Source organism: Hetaerina americana, unplaced genomic scaffold, assembly GCF_022747635.1.
Source record: "Hetaerina americana unplaced genomic scaffold, ioHetAmer1.1.p SCAF_6, whole genome shotgun sequence".
NCBI lineage: Eukaryota > Metazoa > Arthropoda > Insecta > Odonata > Calopterygidae > Hetaerina > Hetaerina americana.
Window position 1 is genome coordinate 77139574 of NW_027287205.1, and position 19016 is coordinate 77158589.

Below are 19016 nucleotides of genomic sequence, written 5' to 3' on the forward strand. Positions count from 1 at the left end.
CGTCATCCCACGAAACCCTTGCAAGGGAATAACAGCAGCAGCAGGACAGAAGACGCAGGAGAAGAAGACCAAATTAGTTAGAATAGGAACGTGGAATGTTAGGACAATGATGAGGATAGGGAAATTGGAGAATGTTAAGCGAGAGATGGAAAGGGAACAAATAGATATTTTAGGTCGATGCGAGGTGAGATGGAAAGATAGCGGGGATTACTGGAGTGATAATTATATAATAATATACAGCGGCGGGGACGAGAGCCAACGAGGGGTTGCCATAGTATTAAATGAAAAGGTAGGAAGAAAAGTAGTCAACATATAGCAGCTAATGGATAGATTATTGCTAGTAGAGATAAAAGCAGAACCAACGAACTTGGTTATTATTCAGGTATACATGCCACCGAGTAGCCATAAGGAAGAAGAGGTCGATAGGATATACGATCAGTTAGAGGACATAATCGCGTGTGTTCCCTGAGGGAAATATTTGATAGTGATGGGGGACTGGAATGCTACGGTAGGCAAAGGAAGAGATGGTGATGAGGTGGGGGACTACGGTTTAGGCACGAGGAATGACCGCGGGGAGAAAGCAGTTGAGTTCTGCGTATGACCAAGAGGAAGATAGCTTAGGTCCAGGCATACTCGACGATGAGATATAAAGGCCATTAAAGGAGATGAAACTAAATAAGGCCGTGGGGGAGGATAACATTCCCGCGGAACTATTGAAATGTTGAGGAATATGTGGGAGGAAGCTATATGGGCTGATTCGTAGTATTTATGAGGAAGGAATCTGGCCCGAAGACTTTGTGATATCAGTTTTAGTTCCTATTCCGAAAAAGGTAATGGCTACATCATGTAAGGACTACAGGACGATAAGTTTGATATCCCACGCAGCTAATGTTGTTCTCAGGATCATAAACAAAAGGATAGAAATTAGGGCAGATGATTACTTAGGGGATGATCAGTTTGGGTTTAGGAAGGGGAGAGGTACGGTGGTGATAGGTGACATTGCAGTAATGAGATTATTAATCGAGAGGAATATAGAACATAGCACGGAGGTATTTTCCTGTTTCGTAGATTTCGAAAAAGCGTTTGATAGAGTGAATTGGGAAAAACTAATGGGTATATTGCAGAATATAGGAATAGATTGGAGGGAAAGGAGGCTACTCCGCAGCCTGTACATGTCTCAGACTGCTCGGGTGGGGAACGAGGAGTCCGGATGGGCAGTGTTAGGAAGAGTTGTCAGGCAGGGTTGCCCATTATCACCGTTGCTTTTCAATCTGTATGCAGAGGAAATGATTAAAGAGGCATTGGAAGAACTGGAGGTAGGAATGAAAGTGGGCGGGAGCTCGTAAAATCAGTTAGGTTTGCTGATGATCAAGCTATAGTTTATCAGTCAGCCAAGGGGTTGCAAGCATTGCTGAGTGAATTGGAAATTCAGTGCGACAGGTATGGCATGGGAATTAATATTAATAAAACAATGGTTTTGCGATTCTCTAGAAAGAAAAAGGCTAAGCTAAACATTAAAATAGGAGGGCAAAAACTAGAGCAGGTAGAACAGTTTACGTATCTCGCAAGTGTTTTGGACCAACACGCTCAAAGTAGTAGGGGCGTAAGGAGAAGAAGTGCGCTAGGCAAAGAGGCTTTCACAAGGAGGAGGGAGTTGGATAGAGGGACGTTGGGTAAGGATATTAAGAAAAGACTCTTAAAAACTTTGATATGGATCGTAGCGGAAACGTGGCCATTGAAGCAGGAGGATAGACGTAGACTGGGGGCTATTGAAATGCGGGTGTGGAGGAGTATGTATATATATATATATATATATATATATATATATATATATATATATATATATATATATATATATATATATATGTGTGTGTGTGTGTGTGTGTGCGTGTGTGTATATATATATTTATATACATATACATATATGCACTAAAAACGAACTCGAACTTGCTTATTGATGTTGCATGCCATGAGTTAAATCACCAGCCCAACTTAGCGGCGGCTGGCGGGATATTTTGTAACCACATATTGATATGCGTAGATTCTGCATTCTTCATCCATGCTGTGAACTATAATCTCCCATTCACTGCATATGAAACTGCTCCTCGTTATGGAGTCACAGAAGGGACACGACATTAAATACACCGAAAAGTTTGATAAAGTAGAGCGTAAATGAACGTCAATGTGTAAACTTATAGTTATACTCGTATAAAGGCGCATTTCCCCTGAAAGTTTTTCCGGAAACTGTTTCACCACTGGCGAATACAATAGCGTTTCACTGTCACTGGAAGCATTTTAAGTTGCACGCCTTTGTTTGACCGATTTGCTACTGCCAAAGGGCGTGATAATACTTGTCATTAAGACATTCGAACCCGCTTGTTGGGACTAGACAATGTCCACCGAATAGCTGGTGTATATATTAAATGCATGCATGATGTAAATATCAGTTCATAAATACGATTTTTAATGGCAAATCCACGGGCGGAGTGTCCAAGGGGTCTTCCCGCTGGGTTCGTTGCATAGCCCTGACGTGAGATTACGTAACATTTAAAGAAGACACCTTGACCTGTGGGAGGAAGAGATGTTCCTGCTCCCTCGTGGTTTCATTGGACGATCAAGTGGGCCTGGGCTGGTCGGGCCGGGAGCGAGCGAGAAGGCAAGGGACGGCGGTGGAAGAAAACAAGGAAGGGGGTGGCGCGGAGGGGAGAGAATCGAAGAAACGTCACCACCGGGGGGAATACACTTCACGAGGACTCTCCACGTTCCCGTGAGGTAAAAGGGAAAGGAAGCAAGGAAGGAGAGGAGAGGTGTGGGGAGAAGGAGGTAGCGGTGGCGATAGGCCCTCGGGATGGAGCAGTGCATGATGTAAAAAGTGGCGTTGAGAGGGGGGGGGGGTTAGGAGAAGGCGGTAGGAAGTGTTCAAGGGGAGGGATTAGGTAGCCACAGCAGCGGCGCATGCCTGAAGGGGGCGGAGGTGGTATATAGCACGGCGTCAGAGACTTGACGGGATCATTCCGCCGTGTGCACTCCAGTTTCGCGGTACGTTTCGCGTGCAGAAACCCACCATCCAAGGCCCCATCCACACAACAGTCAATCAGGTTACTCAAACGGCCACTCCTCCAATCAAGTACGAACCAGGCGACAGAGAGGTACCGGAGACTCGAAAAGATAATAGCAGGAGGATAGAACGGAGAGGGAAGGCGTACAGAAAAGCCCTAAGGAAGGAAGAGACTTCAACGCACTGCGGTCGCGAGGAAATTGTCATTTGGTTCTTTTTCCCCTGCATCCAGATTTGGAGAGTTGTTATGGCGCCCGTGAACCAAAGGAACGGATCTGACACGACTTACGAAGCCCAGCAACAGGCGTTGGAAAAAGCCGGTGAGTGGTGTTTGGGGGAGGAAATGGGGTTGGGGTGAAGGTGGACGTGACTGCGTTCCTGGGACGCATAATGGAAGGGGAGACGGGGGAACGGGCAACGTTTGGAACGTTGTTAAGGGGAGTAGCGAGGGTGGCCGGAGAGGGGGAGAGGCGGGAAGGAAGGGGCCTTGACCCTTTGAGAATGGAGTCTGATTTAGGGCGGGAGACCACGGGGCACTCTGTCCTTGGGTGCAGTGTAAGGAAAATACATTACCAGTCGTTTAAATTCTCATTTTCCTAAACATGGTCTTTTGTCTGCTCCCCACCCTGGTACGGTGAATTTTTTTTTTCAAAGGTTGACAGGTGTTCACTGTCAGATCGCACATGTTTGTTGGGGTCAATTGTATGGTCTTTTCTTTCTTAGGTGTTTGTGGTTTTTTTAATATCCACTTCTTTCAAAGAACAATTGATCCTATATGCATGAAGTGTACAATGTCTCCGAAAGAATCCTTTCCTCTTTGATGACACCAGGAGTATTGAAGTGAACATTTTTGTGCTGTCAAATTTACAAGGCATACTTCTATTTTATGGTGAAACAATTCTTGGTATTTCGATTCCTGTGGAAGTTTTGCACTTAATATCTCAAGTAGTACTTTCTCTCTCGTAGAGGAGGAAAGCAGTACATTAATAATTATAGAGAAGGGTCCTCTCTCCTTGAACCAAATAGGGAGTAACGGTAACTAGTTTGGAAAAGTTTTTTAATTTTAAGATTTTTCCAAATCTATAAATAGAATAAATTTGTTTAAGGTTGCGATTTGAGCACTTTTATCAAGTTTTCTTACAGATCCGTTGGGAATTTCAATGCCTGCAATATTTCCCATAAGAGCTCTTTTTTTTCTAACCCTTGTTATTTTTAATTTTGAGCCTCGCAGGGAAACGTGGTGAAAGGCACAGAATTCCTTAAGCTTTATTCTAAATAGTTCAAATGGTAAAATGTTCCTATTTTCCACAAAATAACTTTTCTATCGAAGCAATCATCATCTTTTGAAGTACGGCAAGAACGATATGGTATTCACTTGAGTAAAACTTCCCGAATTGTATCAAGTTCGATTTCACTGACTTATTACTGGATCGTTTTATCTATGGTGCGAGGTTAATGATATTTAACGATGGGATCAAAAAACTTAAATAATGCAATACTTATTTTTGCTGCTTGTTTCGTCTAACCGTTCGGCTTCATTGCAAACCTTAATGCTTGTGTCATACTGTAAAATTTCTTCAAAAGGAACGGACTATTATGATATAACTTGCTTACGAATGAACTCTATTGTAAAAAAGCTTAAAATATTAAAAAATAAACTTGCTCATCTTTTATATATGTGAAATTTTGCGATGTAAAATGGATTGAGTTAAATTTATCGAAACGTAAAATAAATTCCTTACATATGCGTATTTCTTCCTTTATGTCAATGATATATTCACGAGAAAAGAATATAATTGAACAACACTATACAGTAAATAATGTTGAGTTGGAAGGTAATATTGTTTTGTAAACAGCACTGAGAGATACCTAAAGTCCACGAAAACCGCGTATAATGTTCAAGTTGGCATTTTAATGAAAGAAAAAATTTAATAACTGAAATTTTTTCAGTTATTAAACACAATATTTAGTAATCAGACTGGTATTTGCGCAAAAGTAACAATCTACATATTATTAGTCAATAGTTTTAAACGCATGGCACATGTGATGGTACTCGGTAATTTTCTAGAAATATTTATGGCTACACTTTACGGAAAGATGGCAAGCAATGATATCTATTCCACTTTCCCACAGATATAATTAGTGCTCTAAACACAGGAATATTATGGATAAAGCTTCGCGGGTGTAGGAAAATGCATTTAATTTATATCAAAGCCGAGCTTGCATTGCACTTGGAGACATGCGATGCTTGTGTCCTATTGCCGTTATAATGTGTATTTTTCAGTAGTATTATTGCCTATTTTACAAATAACGAGAACAAATTCATGCATGGAAACACATCGCAGGCTTTGTGGCACGCACAAAATTGATAGATATATGATCTGCACGTAATTTTAATGCGACACAGGAAATTTCATAGACAGACTTCTGCTTCTGCGCATAATATTTCAGGGACTTGGTATTGCTTGAAAATTTACTACCCTGCACCCAAGACATGGCTCATAAACTTATTTTGATACGTACGTTACTCAGTTTAGCATAACAACGTTTTATAAATCTGCACGCGATCTAATTCGGAAATCAATTCAATTGCATGAGCATATACATCTCATATAGTAGCAGTAAATTCTAAATGAAAAGTAACCAGAGAGGAATTGTTCTTTAACCTTTTCCTCACATTGGCACAATACTCTTCCTATAAATCCTTAGTTTTTGCTAGCTTTTCCACATGTTACCCGTATAAGCTTCGTTCAGGAGAGATTAAAGTAAGGGTAATGGCAAAATATTAAGCCGAGTATAGAAGTACACCTTATATTTAGCTACTATTGGTGCCTTAGGCGTTCAATAGGGACTTCTATTCTGAAACTTCTCCACTGCATATTTTAAAAGTGTAATTCTTATTGCCATGTGTCGCACTAGAACTGTATTTGATCAGTCATCTGCGGGAGATCCTCAGAAATACGGATATTTCTTGTCCGACCTCACTCGATCTCTGTCGTAGATGATTTATTAAGATGATTTACCTACAAAGCTAAGCATTTTATTTATGGTGAAAAAGTTAGACGGGTTCAAAAGATATTTGGCAAACGTACAAAAACAGTTTTTGTGAAAGCGCTCATTCTTAGGAGTACGATGCAAATATTGAAGCACGCCGCCATTGACGGATGAATGGACTTAAGAAATTAATAGACAGTGACACATAATTGAATATTTCTTGTTAAGAAATTTTAATTTTTTTGAGGAAGAAATCTATAGTAATCCTAAAAATAAAGGAATTTTAAGAGGATCCGTTTCTGGTGCTTTTAAGCGTTAACGGCTCTGAGATAAAAACGCAATCGTTCTTCAGGAAATAACTGGATTACCCAATGTAATGGTCGTTCTTTATAATACTTATTCATATTTTTGGTGAATTTCACCCCAGTTCGAATCAGAGCTCACAAATCCTGAAGAACCCAAGTAAAAGCACCTATGCCCTGTAATTTTTCGGTTGCTGGAAATAAATTACTCTGGAAGTGGTGTTTGATTTTTCACAAGCTTCAGGGTTGACTTCGGATTAAGCTCCACTCTCGCCATCGCCATCGTAGGTGTATCAAGATGACAGGTGTAGAATGGAGACTTTCGAACTGCGGGCATGGATAAGAATGGAAAAGGTGAAGTTGATTGAAAGGTAACCAAACGAGGAATTGCTAGGTATGGCGGGGGAGGAGAGGGGATTGCTGGGAGAAATCATTAGCAGGAAAAATGTCTATAGCGCATTCTGATTGGCAATGAGATGATGAAGACTATAACAGAGAGAGAACGTTAAGCATGCGAGGAAGGGGAAGGAGTATGGTGGGGATGTTGGATGGGGTAAAGGGAGGCAGTATGCGGAATTTGAGGGGCTTATTGCAGTGCTTGATGTCGAGTTGTTTTTGCTGGGAGACGTAGGGATGTGTGCTACTGAAGTCTGTCTATCAAAAACCTATCTGAGAAGGTAGAATACGAATAATAATAATAGTGATTCGGGTTGATTACTTTAATGATAGTTTTTAATATATGTTGCTAATAAGCACCACGATGAATTGGGATGAGTCGTGATTTAGTACTCGTGAGAACAGTCAGTTTTTGAAGAAGTTTGTCCCTCGTTGACTGAAACCGATCTCTACTCGTATCTCGACTCGTATTGGTATTTTCCCGGATTGACATCAATCGTTCATGGTAATTGACATTCCGACTACTCAATGCTTCCTAATTTACTTGGGCAAAATGACATAGAGACGATCCGACAGTCTAGATAAGCTCCCGTCGTGAGGAAAAATCTCAACCCATACGTAAAAGTAGATTTATACGTTACTTAAGTTATAAATTCACAATACCTTGTCGTATTTTTCAAAAGGGGAAAATAATTCGAAAAATGAGTTCAATTCTAATTTCAGAACTGAAAACATGAATAAGTACGATACTTATTTTCTTTCAGATTCTTGAATCCAGCTATTGAGCACTGATGATTGGAGGAGTTTTAAATTAAAATAAGCCTTAAAACTTACCATAGGGGTAAATTGCAAACATTTCAATATCCTGCTAATGATTTAATTCAGCAGTTCATCACTCAACATCGCCGAAACAAAAAGTATCGTTCCTTGGCGTTTTCTAACAAATCCAATTCCTTGCCCAGATTTTGCCTTTTACGTTTTTCAGTAATGCTTAAAGTTCGCCAGTTAACATTACCTATAATAATGAGCAAGTTTCCTCGTCAGAACTAAGGATGGAATCGGACTTGACGTCACTCATTTTTTCTTGAAATTGAAGCGTAAACACAAAACAAAAGCGTGTGACCAAGTGCAAAATTCGAAATTCGTAAGGTGAGTTGAATCGTGTAAAACAGTTCTGCATCAACTTTGCATCCATTATTTAATATCTGATTTTAGTACCGATAGCAGTAACTTAAGAGTAATAATCGTGTATGTCCTTACGGCCATACTTCATTAATCCAACGGCTGATCAATGCTAATCGTTAGACCTGCAATAGTTCCTTCTTCCCAAGTATTTAATACTGCTTAAAACTACCTCAAAACTTTATGTACGCTGAAAAAATAGTATTTCTTCTTGGTTTGATGGAACTAAGAGGGTCATCCGGAAAGTAGTACCCGTTCGTGCCGCATGAAGTGCTGACGACGCGAGTAGCCGCTGGACGAGGTCAGATATCTTCAGTGGCTTGTCTGCCTTCTCTGAGCCAAGTTGCGTGACGCTAGCATTGCCTGTGTTGTTTCTGTGATTGTTTACAATGTTTAAAAAAATTGAGAACGCCGCCAGTTGTGAAGTGAGGGCAGTGATTAAATTCCTCAATGCAAGAAACGTTCGCCCATGTGATATTCATCGCCAATTAAAGGAGGTGTATGGAGACAATGTAATGGACGAGTCGTCTGTTCGGCGGTGGTGTCGCAACTTCAACATGGGGAGGGGGAACACACACGACGATGAGCGTTCGGGGAGACCGTCTGTCATTACAGACCAACTGGTGAGCTCAGTTGACGAATTCGTGAGGAACGATCGGCGCGTCACAATTGATGACATCTGTGAGCATTTTCCCAATGTTTCTCGAACAATTGTTCATGAAATTGTTAAACACCATCTGCATTATGCAAAAATTTGTGCAAGATGGGTCCCTCGCGTATCTCAATGAGCTGGCGGCGAAGGACTATGCAGCAGGAATACAGAAACTTGTCACACGTTATGACAAATGCCTTAATTTGCTTGGAGATTATGTTGAGAAGTAGTTTAAAGTATCCTTTTTCAAATAAAATTTTTTATGTTTGTTAATATTTACTTTTGTGTCTTTATTTCACGAACGGGTACTACTTTCCGGATGACCCTCGTATTTTGGAACCAGCTGCAGGATTTGAACAAGTATTACCGTTTATTTATGCTGATGGGAAACAATCGACTGAAATATCCTCTGATGTGTCGTTTGAAATAAATTGCTCATGAAACCTGATCCGTGAATATCGAATTATTAATTAATTGTGCCAAATTTCAAATCAATACTGGCGACAGAACATAATAATAGTACTTAAAACTAATTCTCCGAATCCTCCTCGTCAAATTGACTGCGAATAAGATTATTTGTTGGTAAACCTGGTCCACACGTCCTTCCTAAAATTGAAGGATTGACATTTACACCCCCGAAACAAGAATCGGCTGAACGTTTCAACTTGATTTCGCAAATTTTGTTGCCGCGGTAATTCCGTCGGTATATTACCTTCGTCAAAACTCTTACCAGCAGTTTTACGACCATATGGAATCTTATTTAACAATTCCTCGGAAGAACAGTCATGTGAGAAAATCACGTATTTCTTTTTTGTATTAGATCCGCTTAAGGAGAGCTGGGAATGTGAGATGTTGAAATTCAAATAGCTGAAACTACTAGATTACTTAGGGTAATATGTATGCTTAAAAGAAAAAAAGTGCGTCATCATTGCTCTGACCGAGTCATTCATTTGTGCCATTCGTTGAACGCCCTAGCTGTGACTACACATTCGACGCTCTGGCTGACGTTTTCCCGTCCACTTCGCGCGTAATCCGCGTTCCTGAGGGTCAGACTTCGATTTACTCGAGAAGAGGTGGTATGCGAGAGAGAGAGAGGTGGTGGAGGGAGAGGTTGGGGAAGAAGTGAAAGCTGACCTTGCCTTTGTTTCATTCTGGGCTTCCTCTTTTATTTTCTCCCGCGCTGGATATCCATTAGCAGGTATTCTGTGCTGTGAGAAGAAATGTGTGGTTAGAAAAATTTACTCCCAAATTTGTGGGAACGTATACAATCTTGAACGGGAGGGATTGTTTACCCTCTTTGATCGGTTGTATTTTTGTGGGAAGAAAGGAGACCAAAGTGCTGAAAAGTTGTTACGTAAGTGTCGTGGGAATTGGTTGAGGGTTGTCTGTAGCGTGGAGTGTGTGTGTGGGAATGATATCGTCAAGTGCCCTTTCCGGGGAAACCATTTCTCCTGCACATTATTGTTTTATGGTAGTCTACCGTTTAAGGTAGCTTTTGGATGGGCATAAACTTAATAACCTCGTCACACAAGACATAAACCATCATCATAATAAGCCCCTCTTCAATTCTATGTACTTCCTTCCACCCTTCATCCCATCCAACATTCCTATCCTATTGCTGCCCCTTTCTAGTTTGCCTAACATTCTCCCCTCCGTGACAGTCTTTAACATCCGCCTTCCGATTGGTAAACTCTGAATCCATCTTTCCCTGCTCCTTTGGATTCCTGTTAGTAATCCTCTCTCCTCCCCATCATGAATAGCATTTTCTCATTTGTATTCCTACCTGTCTTCTTCACATTCCCCACTCTTCTCCACATCCTTGTCTAAATAGTCGTCTATCATCATTCTTAAATGACGGAGTTTCCGTGGCGCATAAAACCAGGCTCTATATTAAAGTTTCTACTAATCTGTTCTAAACGTATTTACTCGAAGTACCCGTCTATTCCCTCCACCTCGTGACAATTCCTTTATGCACATTATTCAATAGTTTCATCCAAAGCTTTATGAATTGGTTTATTTTAACTCTACTCTGACCCTGTTTAGAAAATGGAGTGGTAACATTCACCTGTGTTAGATTATTGATTTTTATTATTGCGAAAGAAAATTTGCATGTTAGATAACACATTTCCAAATTTCTTCACGAGCCAATGTAAGGCTGCTGGCGTAAGACCCCCGCTACACACCCTTGTGCCGATGGCTTGCGGGGGTATTTTGTAGTTTTACGTATCTCGGTAGCAGAAAGAGATCGAAGTGAATTTTTTACAATATTTTATATAAAATTCATTGATATACAGATAATTGCCAAACCATTTAAACTGCAATTACATTACAGATAACTGTAATCTTATTTTCTCAACACCTTAAGGGCCTGCCATTGTTAGGATTATTACTCCATAGGCTTCACGAAACAAAAAAACCTGTGTCATCAATACCTCGTACCTAATCGTGTTTAATGGCGCTGGTGGTAATTAATTTGGCAGTTATTCGAGACGATTCGTGAATATACTCTGTGACTGTTGGTAAAGCTTGGGATAAACTATTTCGTTGAGGGCCAGTTTCATCTGTTATCGGATTCATCTTTGGCGCCTAATATCTGAATTTCATTTGTGGAGGACTGGAGAGTAAATTAATGCATTGTGCATTTTGTAAGTGTTACTTCCTGGAATTTCACCCGGATCTATAGTGGGAGAACAGTTCAAGGGCATAAGTCTTTCGGAAATTCGATTTAGTTTGGGCCCTCTCCCATTTTTACTGGCCTGCTCTTTTATTAGCGGACTCAGCTCGTGCGAACCGGCTGAAAGCAGATCCGCTCTTTTCTTACCTTTTCTTTAACCAGATTGTTCAGCGAAAATTTCTGTCATAAAATGTTGTTGATGATGTTCCTTTGTGAATTTTTGAGACACCACCTTTGTGCGATAGATGCATGGAATAACCTTTTTTTGAGATTTACCATATTGCGATACCACCATAATTGTTCGGTTTAAAAGAAAATACTAAAGAAGGGGAAGGTGAGGAGGGGATTTTTTTAAGAATGACATGAAATAACCTGATAAGATGTTAATTGGGAAAATATACGTCCAAGTACTACCATGTGAGGGTGCGTGCAATTACTAGTGACTCCGGGAAGATTTTCTCATGAAGCTTCCAAAAATTACATAAGTGGTTGACTGGGCCTAGTGCCACTCCCTAACAATTTCAAGGTCTCCTGAAAATCCTGAAATAACCGGTGATGGATATCATTTCAACGTTTCATGGGGAGTTGGCTTGAATTTGGTGAGTGGAGAGAGAGATCCAAAAATTTGAAAGTTTTTTACTCTAAATTTGAAAAATAAGAATCGAAAATGTAGTTATGCTACAGCGTACAGCAAATTAAATTAAGTTGGGGATGCCACTTCTTCGCCCATCAAATAATACTGACATTTGAGATTAATGGGCCCTTAATTCGTGTTGCTTCAGTGGTGATTGGAATTTTTCTGATTTCTCATCACCAAGGATTACCACGGCGGATATAAGGGAGCCTGGGAAATATTTTTGGTTGTAATAACGTTGGAAGTAATTAATTCAGACAATTGACGTCAATTTTGAATGGCTACTGCCCCTCAAGCCTAAACTCATCACCTTGAACGGTGCTACGATGAGTTCTAAAATGTGTTAAAATTAGCGAATCATTTTAAATTATTTTCAACCTAAGATTACAAAACTGTGTTTATGCATTAAAATTGTCACTCACTTGGAGATTTTCTAGATCAGATACTAACGGGTGATCAATCGGTCCTCCAAGATATCTTGTAACCTTCCAATTTCTACAATCCATGAATGCTCCTTCGCTGAAGAGTTCTACTCATCCTAATTTTTCCTCTGCAGTTCTTATTTTCATTCATAGTCGTCCGAAAATTTTTGAGCCTCCAGCTATTGCCCCTTATTTGATTGCTCCTCATCTTTAGGTCCTCTATGGACTCTCCTCTTCATTAAATCTTGCAAATACTTTCTTATTTATTGTTCTGCTCATTTTAAGGCAACTTGTCGCAGAATACTAAAACATCACTGAATGAATAAATAGCACCCCCCACCACACGCCCTTTCGGCGGCTTGCGGGGTATTATGTAGATGTAAATGATCTCTCCCAATAATCCCCTCTCTTCACCCACCATGCCTAGCACTTCATTTGTTTTCCTTTCTGTCCACTTAACCTACTCAATCCTTCTCCACACACACACATTTCAAAAGCCTCCAATCTACGCCTATCATCCTGTTTCAGTTACCATGTATCCGCGCCGCTCATAACCACGCTCCTCATAAATGTTTTCACGAGAATTTCCTGAATATTCAATTTAAAAATTAAAAATAAGCAACTGAAGCAATGAAAACTCAAACCCAAGAAAAATAAATGTAAAATATCGAACATTTATGTCCGGTTTTACCACGTCTCGTTAAATTTAAGGTAAACCTCAAAATTCAGTTAAGACCAACAATCTGTTTCATAAATACTAGATTAATAAAAAAAACAGCGGTTTAAGTGAAAAAATAACTAAATATGGAGTTAGCTCTGTTAGCATGTTTGCGTTCACCAAAGAGCAGGCTGAATTGATTATACAATCATCAGTAACATTAAAAACACGCCAATAACCTTCACGTTAACTAACCCTTGGATTAAACACGAGGCATCGTAAATTCGGGTTTTGGTGAAATAACTGCGACGATTAAAATTTCAAAAGTAAGAAGAGAATGTCGTAAAGGAGCACAGACACAGATGCAGAACATATCCGAAGATTGAAGCATTTCTCCAAACTAGTCTGTCCCCTGTCAATCCCTCCTTCTTCGCTACTTTCACCGACATTTTCCATTACGTCTCTTGTCGTTAGTCCTAATTCTTTCTTTGCATTTCTTCCAACTTGTGGTACTCCTGGACTCCTTAAATGACGATGTTCAGGTAAGCTATCCTTTCTCAGGATATTCTCTTTACGAGGCCTGTACAAAATAAGATGAGACTGGTCTTACTACGCGCGAACTGTGTGACGGATCACATTCGATGAGGTGTCTCCTTATAGCGGCCTCTTGTGTGATGTAAATCACCACCTTGCTCGTGGTTCTATCTCAATTTGTCCCTGCACAACAGCGTTTCTTGTCTTAGCTTGCACACGGTTGCTGTACTAATTCTTGTCGGTAAGAATGATGGTTTTAGCGCCTGTGCGTTGAATTCTGTTTTAACTTCGGAAAAAGTGCAACTGAAACGTATGCAATGATTTAATAGGCATTCGGCAATAAATCTAGGGGTCGAGCACAGTTTTGTCATTGGTGCAAGCGCTTCCGGACCGGACAAACCACGACCGATTAAGAACCGTGGAGTGGACGACCATCAACGTCAACAAACGACGCCCACGTCAAAATTGAATGTTTCAGCGCCTGCAAACCGTAGGTTAACTGTCAGGGAGATTGTCAATGAAGTTGATGTTAGTTTTGGAGCTCCCTTCTTCTTCTTCTTCTTCTTAGTCTCCTCCACAGTATTCACTTCCCACCCACGTGTAGAAGTTTCCCTTCATTTTTTACTCCATCTTGTTTCCATCGTTCGTCCTTAGAACTAAATTTCTATCGCCTCCATGATTTTCCGCTGCTCCTAATCACGTTTCACATCCATAGAAGAGTAGAATACATTTGTAGCTTCTTAGGAATTGCTTTCTCATTCTTATATAAGAACTATTTGCCGTTTGTTGTAGTTTATTGAAATGCAAAGCTTTTTCCTAATGTTTCTTATTTCACTCGAAGCTTCTTACTTCACCGTTGGTCTATAGGCTCCTCTCTTTACTCGCTCGTTAAACTAATTAATTATTCTCTTCATTCAAAACATAATGCATAGTAATCTATTTTTAGAGCCAACTGCTTCACTTTATTCGACGATAAGAATTATAATTACAAACGCATTTTTTGTCAGCTACAGATATGTAACAGAGGATAAGTATACGAATACCGAGGTCGGACGATAAATCTTGCTTAATAGGGAGACAAATTAGATCTGAGACTTGTATATCAACAGCTTGGAAGGAATATTGATGAGGAATCATTTGTGCTTGGAATTCGGCGGATCAAGGCTTGGGTTTATTGCTTCCATGAAAGGTTATGTTACTACATTTAATGAGAATAATTTGGAAGCAAAAGTAAAAGTTATTTTTTTTACTCTTTGCTTCCTGCTGATAGTATCTTTGAGTGATCTTCAAAAGAAAACACAAATTTGCTGGACAAGCTGGAGAACACTTTTTTCACGATCTGATGCAACATATACTCGTTTTACCTCGAAACATTCAGTCACCTCCAAGGTTATTCGGCCTCGAACGAAGCGAATCGAATGAATACATATGAAAAAAAAAGAAAACAGGAGAGAATTATTTTTTTATGGAACAAGTTTCGTTATATAACCAGCATGGTTAACTAATTGACGACGGAGAAGAGCTTAACGACTAAGCTTTGGCTGAAATTTAGTAATTCATTCAGAGTGAAAAAACCATATCCAGGATAATTATAGGGCCAAAATTGGCTGAAACATTTCTGTGGACGTCCACGGCCTTGCTGAACCAATTTTCCTTGGAATAATGGTTGCAAGCACGGTTTTTATAGCTGAATTTCAAAGCAAAAGTCGACTTTTTTCTCAAATTCTGTATAAAAAGTTGACAGGTATATTTGCATGTTACCAAAGTTGAAGGAATGCTCTCCATATTCATTTTATTTAGACTTCTTACGGTTTATCTATGGCAGCAAGCGTTCCAATAACTCTTCAGCTCGTAGAAACAAGTTGTCATATGCACTGTAGTCTTAGCGGGTTTTTTTTACCGGGTGAGGGTTTCAGCTGCCGAAGTTTCGACCTTCGTCATTGTCCTAAATTCCCTGAGGACTATGACTGAGTAGGCAAGGGCGTGTGGTGGGGGTAAAAGCAGGTACTTACAAGCAACTATAGATAATAACAAGATTCATGTATTCAAATCATGCTGTAGAACAGTTGAAAAAGATGTTTCCATAGAATAAAAAAATAACGTGCATGCTATGAATACAATAGATAAACAGCCGATTGTAATTATCTCCCACACGATTACTGTCATGTCCGTTATGATCTCTTATGGTTTGAGGAAAAAACACGTCAATGCAACAATTTCAGAGTGTGAAAATCATTCGCCTCGACTGGGATTCGAACCCAGATCCCTCAATATCCGGTCGAGTGCTTTAGGGTTCGAATCCCAGTCAAGGCGAATGATTTTTACACTCTGAAATTGTTGCATTGAAATGCACATTAGCGGATGACTCCGTTAAAAGTTACCGTTGCGGCATCTCCCGCCGTTTCTTTGTAATTTGAAAAAACACGTTTTAAATCTATCCGTTCTAAAATAAATCTCCCCGATTTTACGCTGGTGATCTGATCTGCCATATTAAATCGGGGACCTCTCATTTGACCCTAACATCTTCAGTTAAGTAACCTGCCTCAAATTTACGCAGCTCATTCACCGGTGAGAGAACCGCGAAAATTTGAAACTTTGAAGCAACTTTCATTGTTGCTTAGGCGGGTTATGCCGGAGGTAACATGAAAATGAAAGTGATTAATTCACGATTAGTGAAATTCAAACTAAATATTAATTCTGTTGGGTAGACCCAAAGGTTGGTAACATTTCCTTTGAATGTTGAATGGTTTCTGCGCTGATTTTTTCCAAAGCGCTTTCGAATTTTTTTTGTAAGTTTGCCTGGGAGAAAGCTCAAGTAATTTCTCACTCTAAGACCATTTGGGTCAGTGAGTTAATGAATTTAGCCGATATTCAAGAGACACAAAACATTACCACCGCAGAGGTCGTCGGTTGGCACATTTGCCCTTGATTGGTTCTCCTGGAGAACGTTCCCCAACTGTTCGTTCGATAATAAATGACTGTTGGTTCGTGCCGAAAAAACTGCAATTCAAAATATTTTGCTTTCCGCACTTCGATTTTTTTGGCAGAGCTCTTTTTAGGAGCCTGTCTAGACCGGAATCTCGCGTGACTGCCTTCTTGGCAAATATTTATCGAATTTGATCTCGATTCATGAATAAAAGCGTTATAATAATTAATCAACATCATTTGGACTAAATTTTAGGCCATTTATTTCAGTGAGTACGTTATCAATCGCTTAGTCATTCCACCTAATTATATCGCGATCTTTTTAAATCATCATTCATCATATTTGTAATTAATGTCAATTAATTTTCGCACGAGTGGTTTTCACGAAATACAGAAGGTAGTGGCGAAATTAGGCAACTAAGGTAATTAATTAGCTTATGCAAGCAAAAAAGGAAAGACAATTAGGAATTACTTCATAAACTTCGATCTTATATCATATCGCCCATTTCATTGCACTGATTAATTCATTTGTTATAAAACGACATTCAAACGTGAGAGCATTCGGAGTTTAAGAATAGAAAAGTATGAAATTTATTTATCGTAAAAGAAATGAGTAAAATGATACCATTATTTCAATAAATATATTATTATGATGATTATTCTCATATTAAAAATTATTTTCTAGAAAAAAATATACCAGTTTTACATCTTGTTGAAATATTTGACAGAAAATGCCTTTAACATGGGTTGATGTCAAAAAGCGGATCAAAAATTGAGTGGTTCTATTTTTAAAATGAAGTTTTCTAATTGGAAGGAGGGTGTCGATTCACTCAGCCTTGGGTGAACCTGAATTTCTCTACTAGGGGAATGCATTCCTCATTACTGATCTAAAGGGACTCAGAGTTTCGGTCATACCTAGGTTAAATTATTGGGAGATCCCAGAATAGTTCGCTTCCAAAATGTTTTATTCTATTTACGGTCGCAGTGTAGTTAGTTTAATGTTCCGTTCTTGACTGGAGCCTTGAAATTCATTTGGATTTGCCTTTAAAATACAATTACCACAAATTCATGCGGTGCGATTTTACAGTTAGCAGAACATAGAGCGGAACCACGGCTGTCATAGGAGTAGTTTGACTGTGTCTGCTTTGTGTCTGAATTTCATTCGCTATCCAACAAGGGAGAAGGGGGGCTTATGTTGGAGGAATCAGGTCGGAAGCCAATTCATGATCCATGGAGGGAGCATACAATATCTACCCTTATCAGAGATATGTGCAGAATTCCCAGGTTAGTCTGTGACGAGGAGGTAATCATGATGACCCCAAATCATACTGGTAGACTAAAACATTGGGATAAAAAGAGCGCTTTAGGCTTCGCCACCGGCAGAGTCAAGCTTCAGTCAGAGTCGAATGCTTTCATTCAAAAATGGTAAAATAGCGAGCGATTTAGTCAAACACACCAATAATTGTATGGTGTTGTTGGGTGGGCGTGCGCGCGCAGTGTACATAGGTGTTTTTGCACGTGCGTCATACTGTTTGTGTACATTGGGTAATATAATTTCTAATGAATGTTTGAACTCGATCGCGCATGAATGGCCGTTGCCCTGACACCCCCCGCCACCCATTTTCACGGAGAGTATTGTGCAGATGCCAGAGGGGAGGTTTTATCTCAAACTTAATAAACGCGTTGATTTGTATGCAATTAGAGTATGTGTATGGTTCAAGGGGTTGTGATGGAAATCTTCATAAAATTTTGCGTCATAGGCAACCAGAGGGTTTGGTTTCAGCTGATACCTCATTAAACCGGTGCTAAGCACAAACTCTCTCAGAATACCATAAAAAAATTAGAGGTACGGAGTGTGTAGGTATTTGAATTTTATTCGTACCACCTTGAATACTAGGATTCCATATACCATAAGGTGTCATGTGATCTCTACCCTTAACGGTCGAACCGACTTCGCTTGCTTTTGGTCGAGCAGTTACCGTCGATGAGCGAGTGGTTTTGCCCGCCCGCAGTTGGGCAAAAGAATTCCACCTTCCCTCCAAGCGCTTTAGTATGGCAGTGACAAAAACTTTTCCGCATCCACCAAAGTAATGGGACCCGAACGCATGAATGAGCGGTCACAGCCTTTTCGTCGTTAGCTCACAAGGCGAATTATCTCGACCTACAAACCGCTCCACACAAGTTGTTTTCGAGATACGAACTTTTCCATGCTCTGTTTTGGACTCTAGTAGCTACAAAACTACTCTCGGGATACGAGCTGTGATGCTTTTGTAATGCAGCGTGTCGCACTCGGAGACCGCTTAGTGCGAGCAACAATGTAGTCGTCGCTGCGTTACACTCTTATACGCTCTGTTTTATTTAGAAGGGCATGTGAGGCGTGACCGAAAACTATACGACCTGCCCTCTTATCCTCCGCATTGGTGCATCTGCGGACACGGGTTGTACATATTCATAGATATTCAGCACTAAAACTTCTCTAGTGTAATGATACGTTATTATTTTGTGGCTTTGTATGACCCATAGTGTATTTTTTGCTTTGTTTCCTATATTCGTAAAAACAAGCAGTAAACCTCTGAAAATGTTTT

General features: G+C 39.9%; 1 protein-coding gene across 1 annotated transcript in view; it reads left to right on the forward strand.

The window, feature by feature from the left end:
- The first annotated feature begins 2937 nt into the window (after positions 1-2937).
- Positions 2938-19016, forward strand: part of LOC139695153 (GTP cyclohydrolase 1-like) — a 136682-nt gene continuing 120603 nt past the window's right edge. Inside the window, exon 1 of the mRNA XM_071593806.1 lies at positions 2938-3378. Within this exon, the coding sequence (XP_071449907.1) occupies positions 3306-3378 (73 nt within the window). The 5' untranslated portion in view covers positions 2938-3305. The remainder of the gene's footprint in view (positions 3379-19016) is intronic.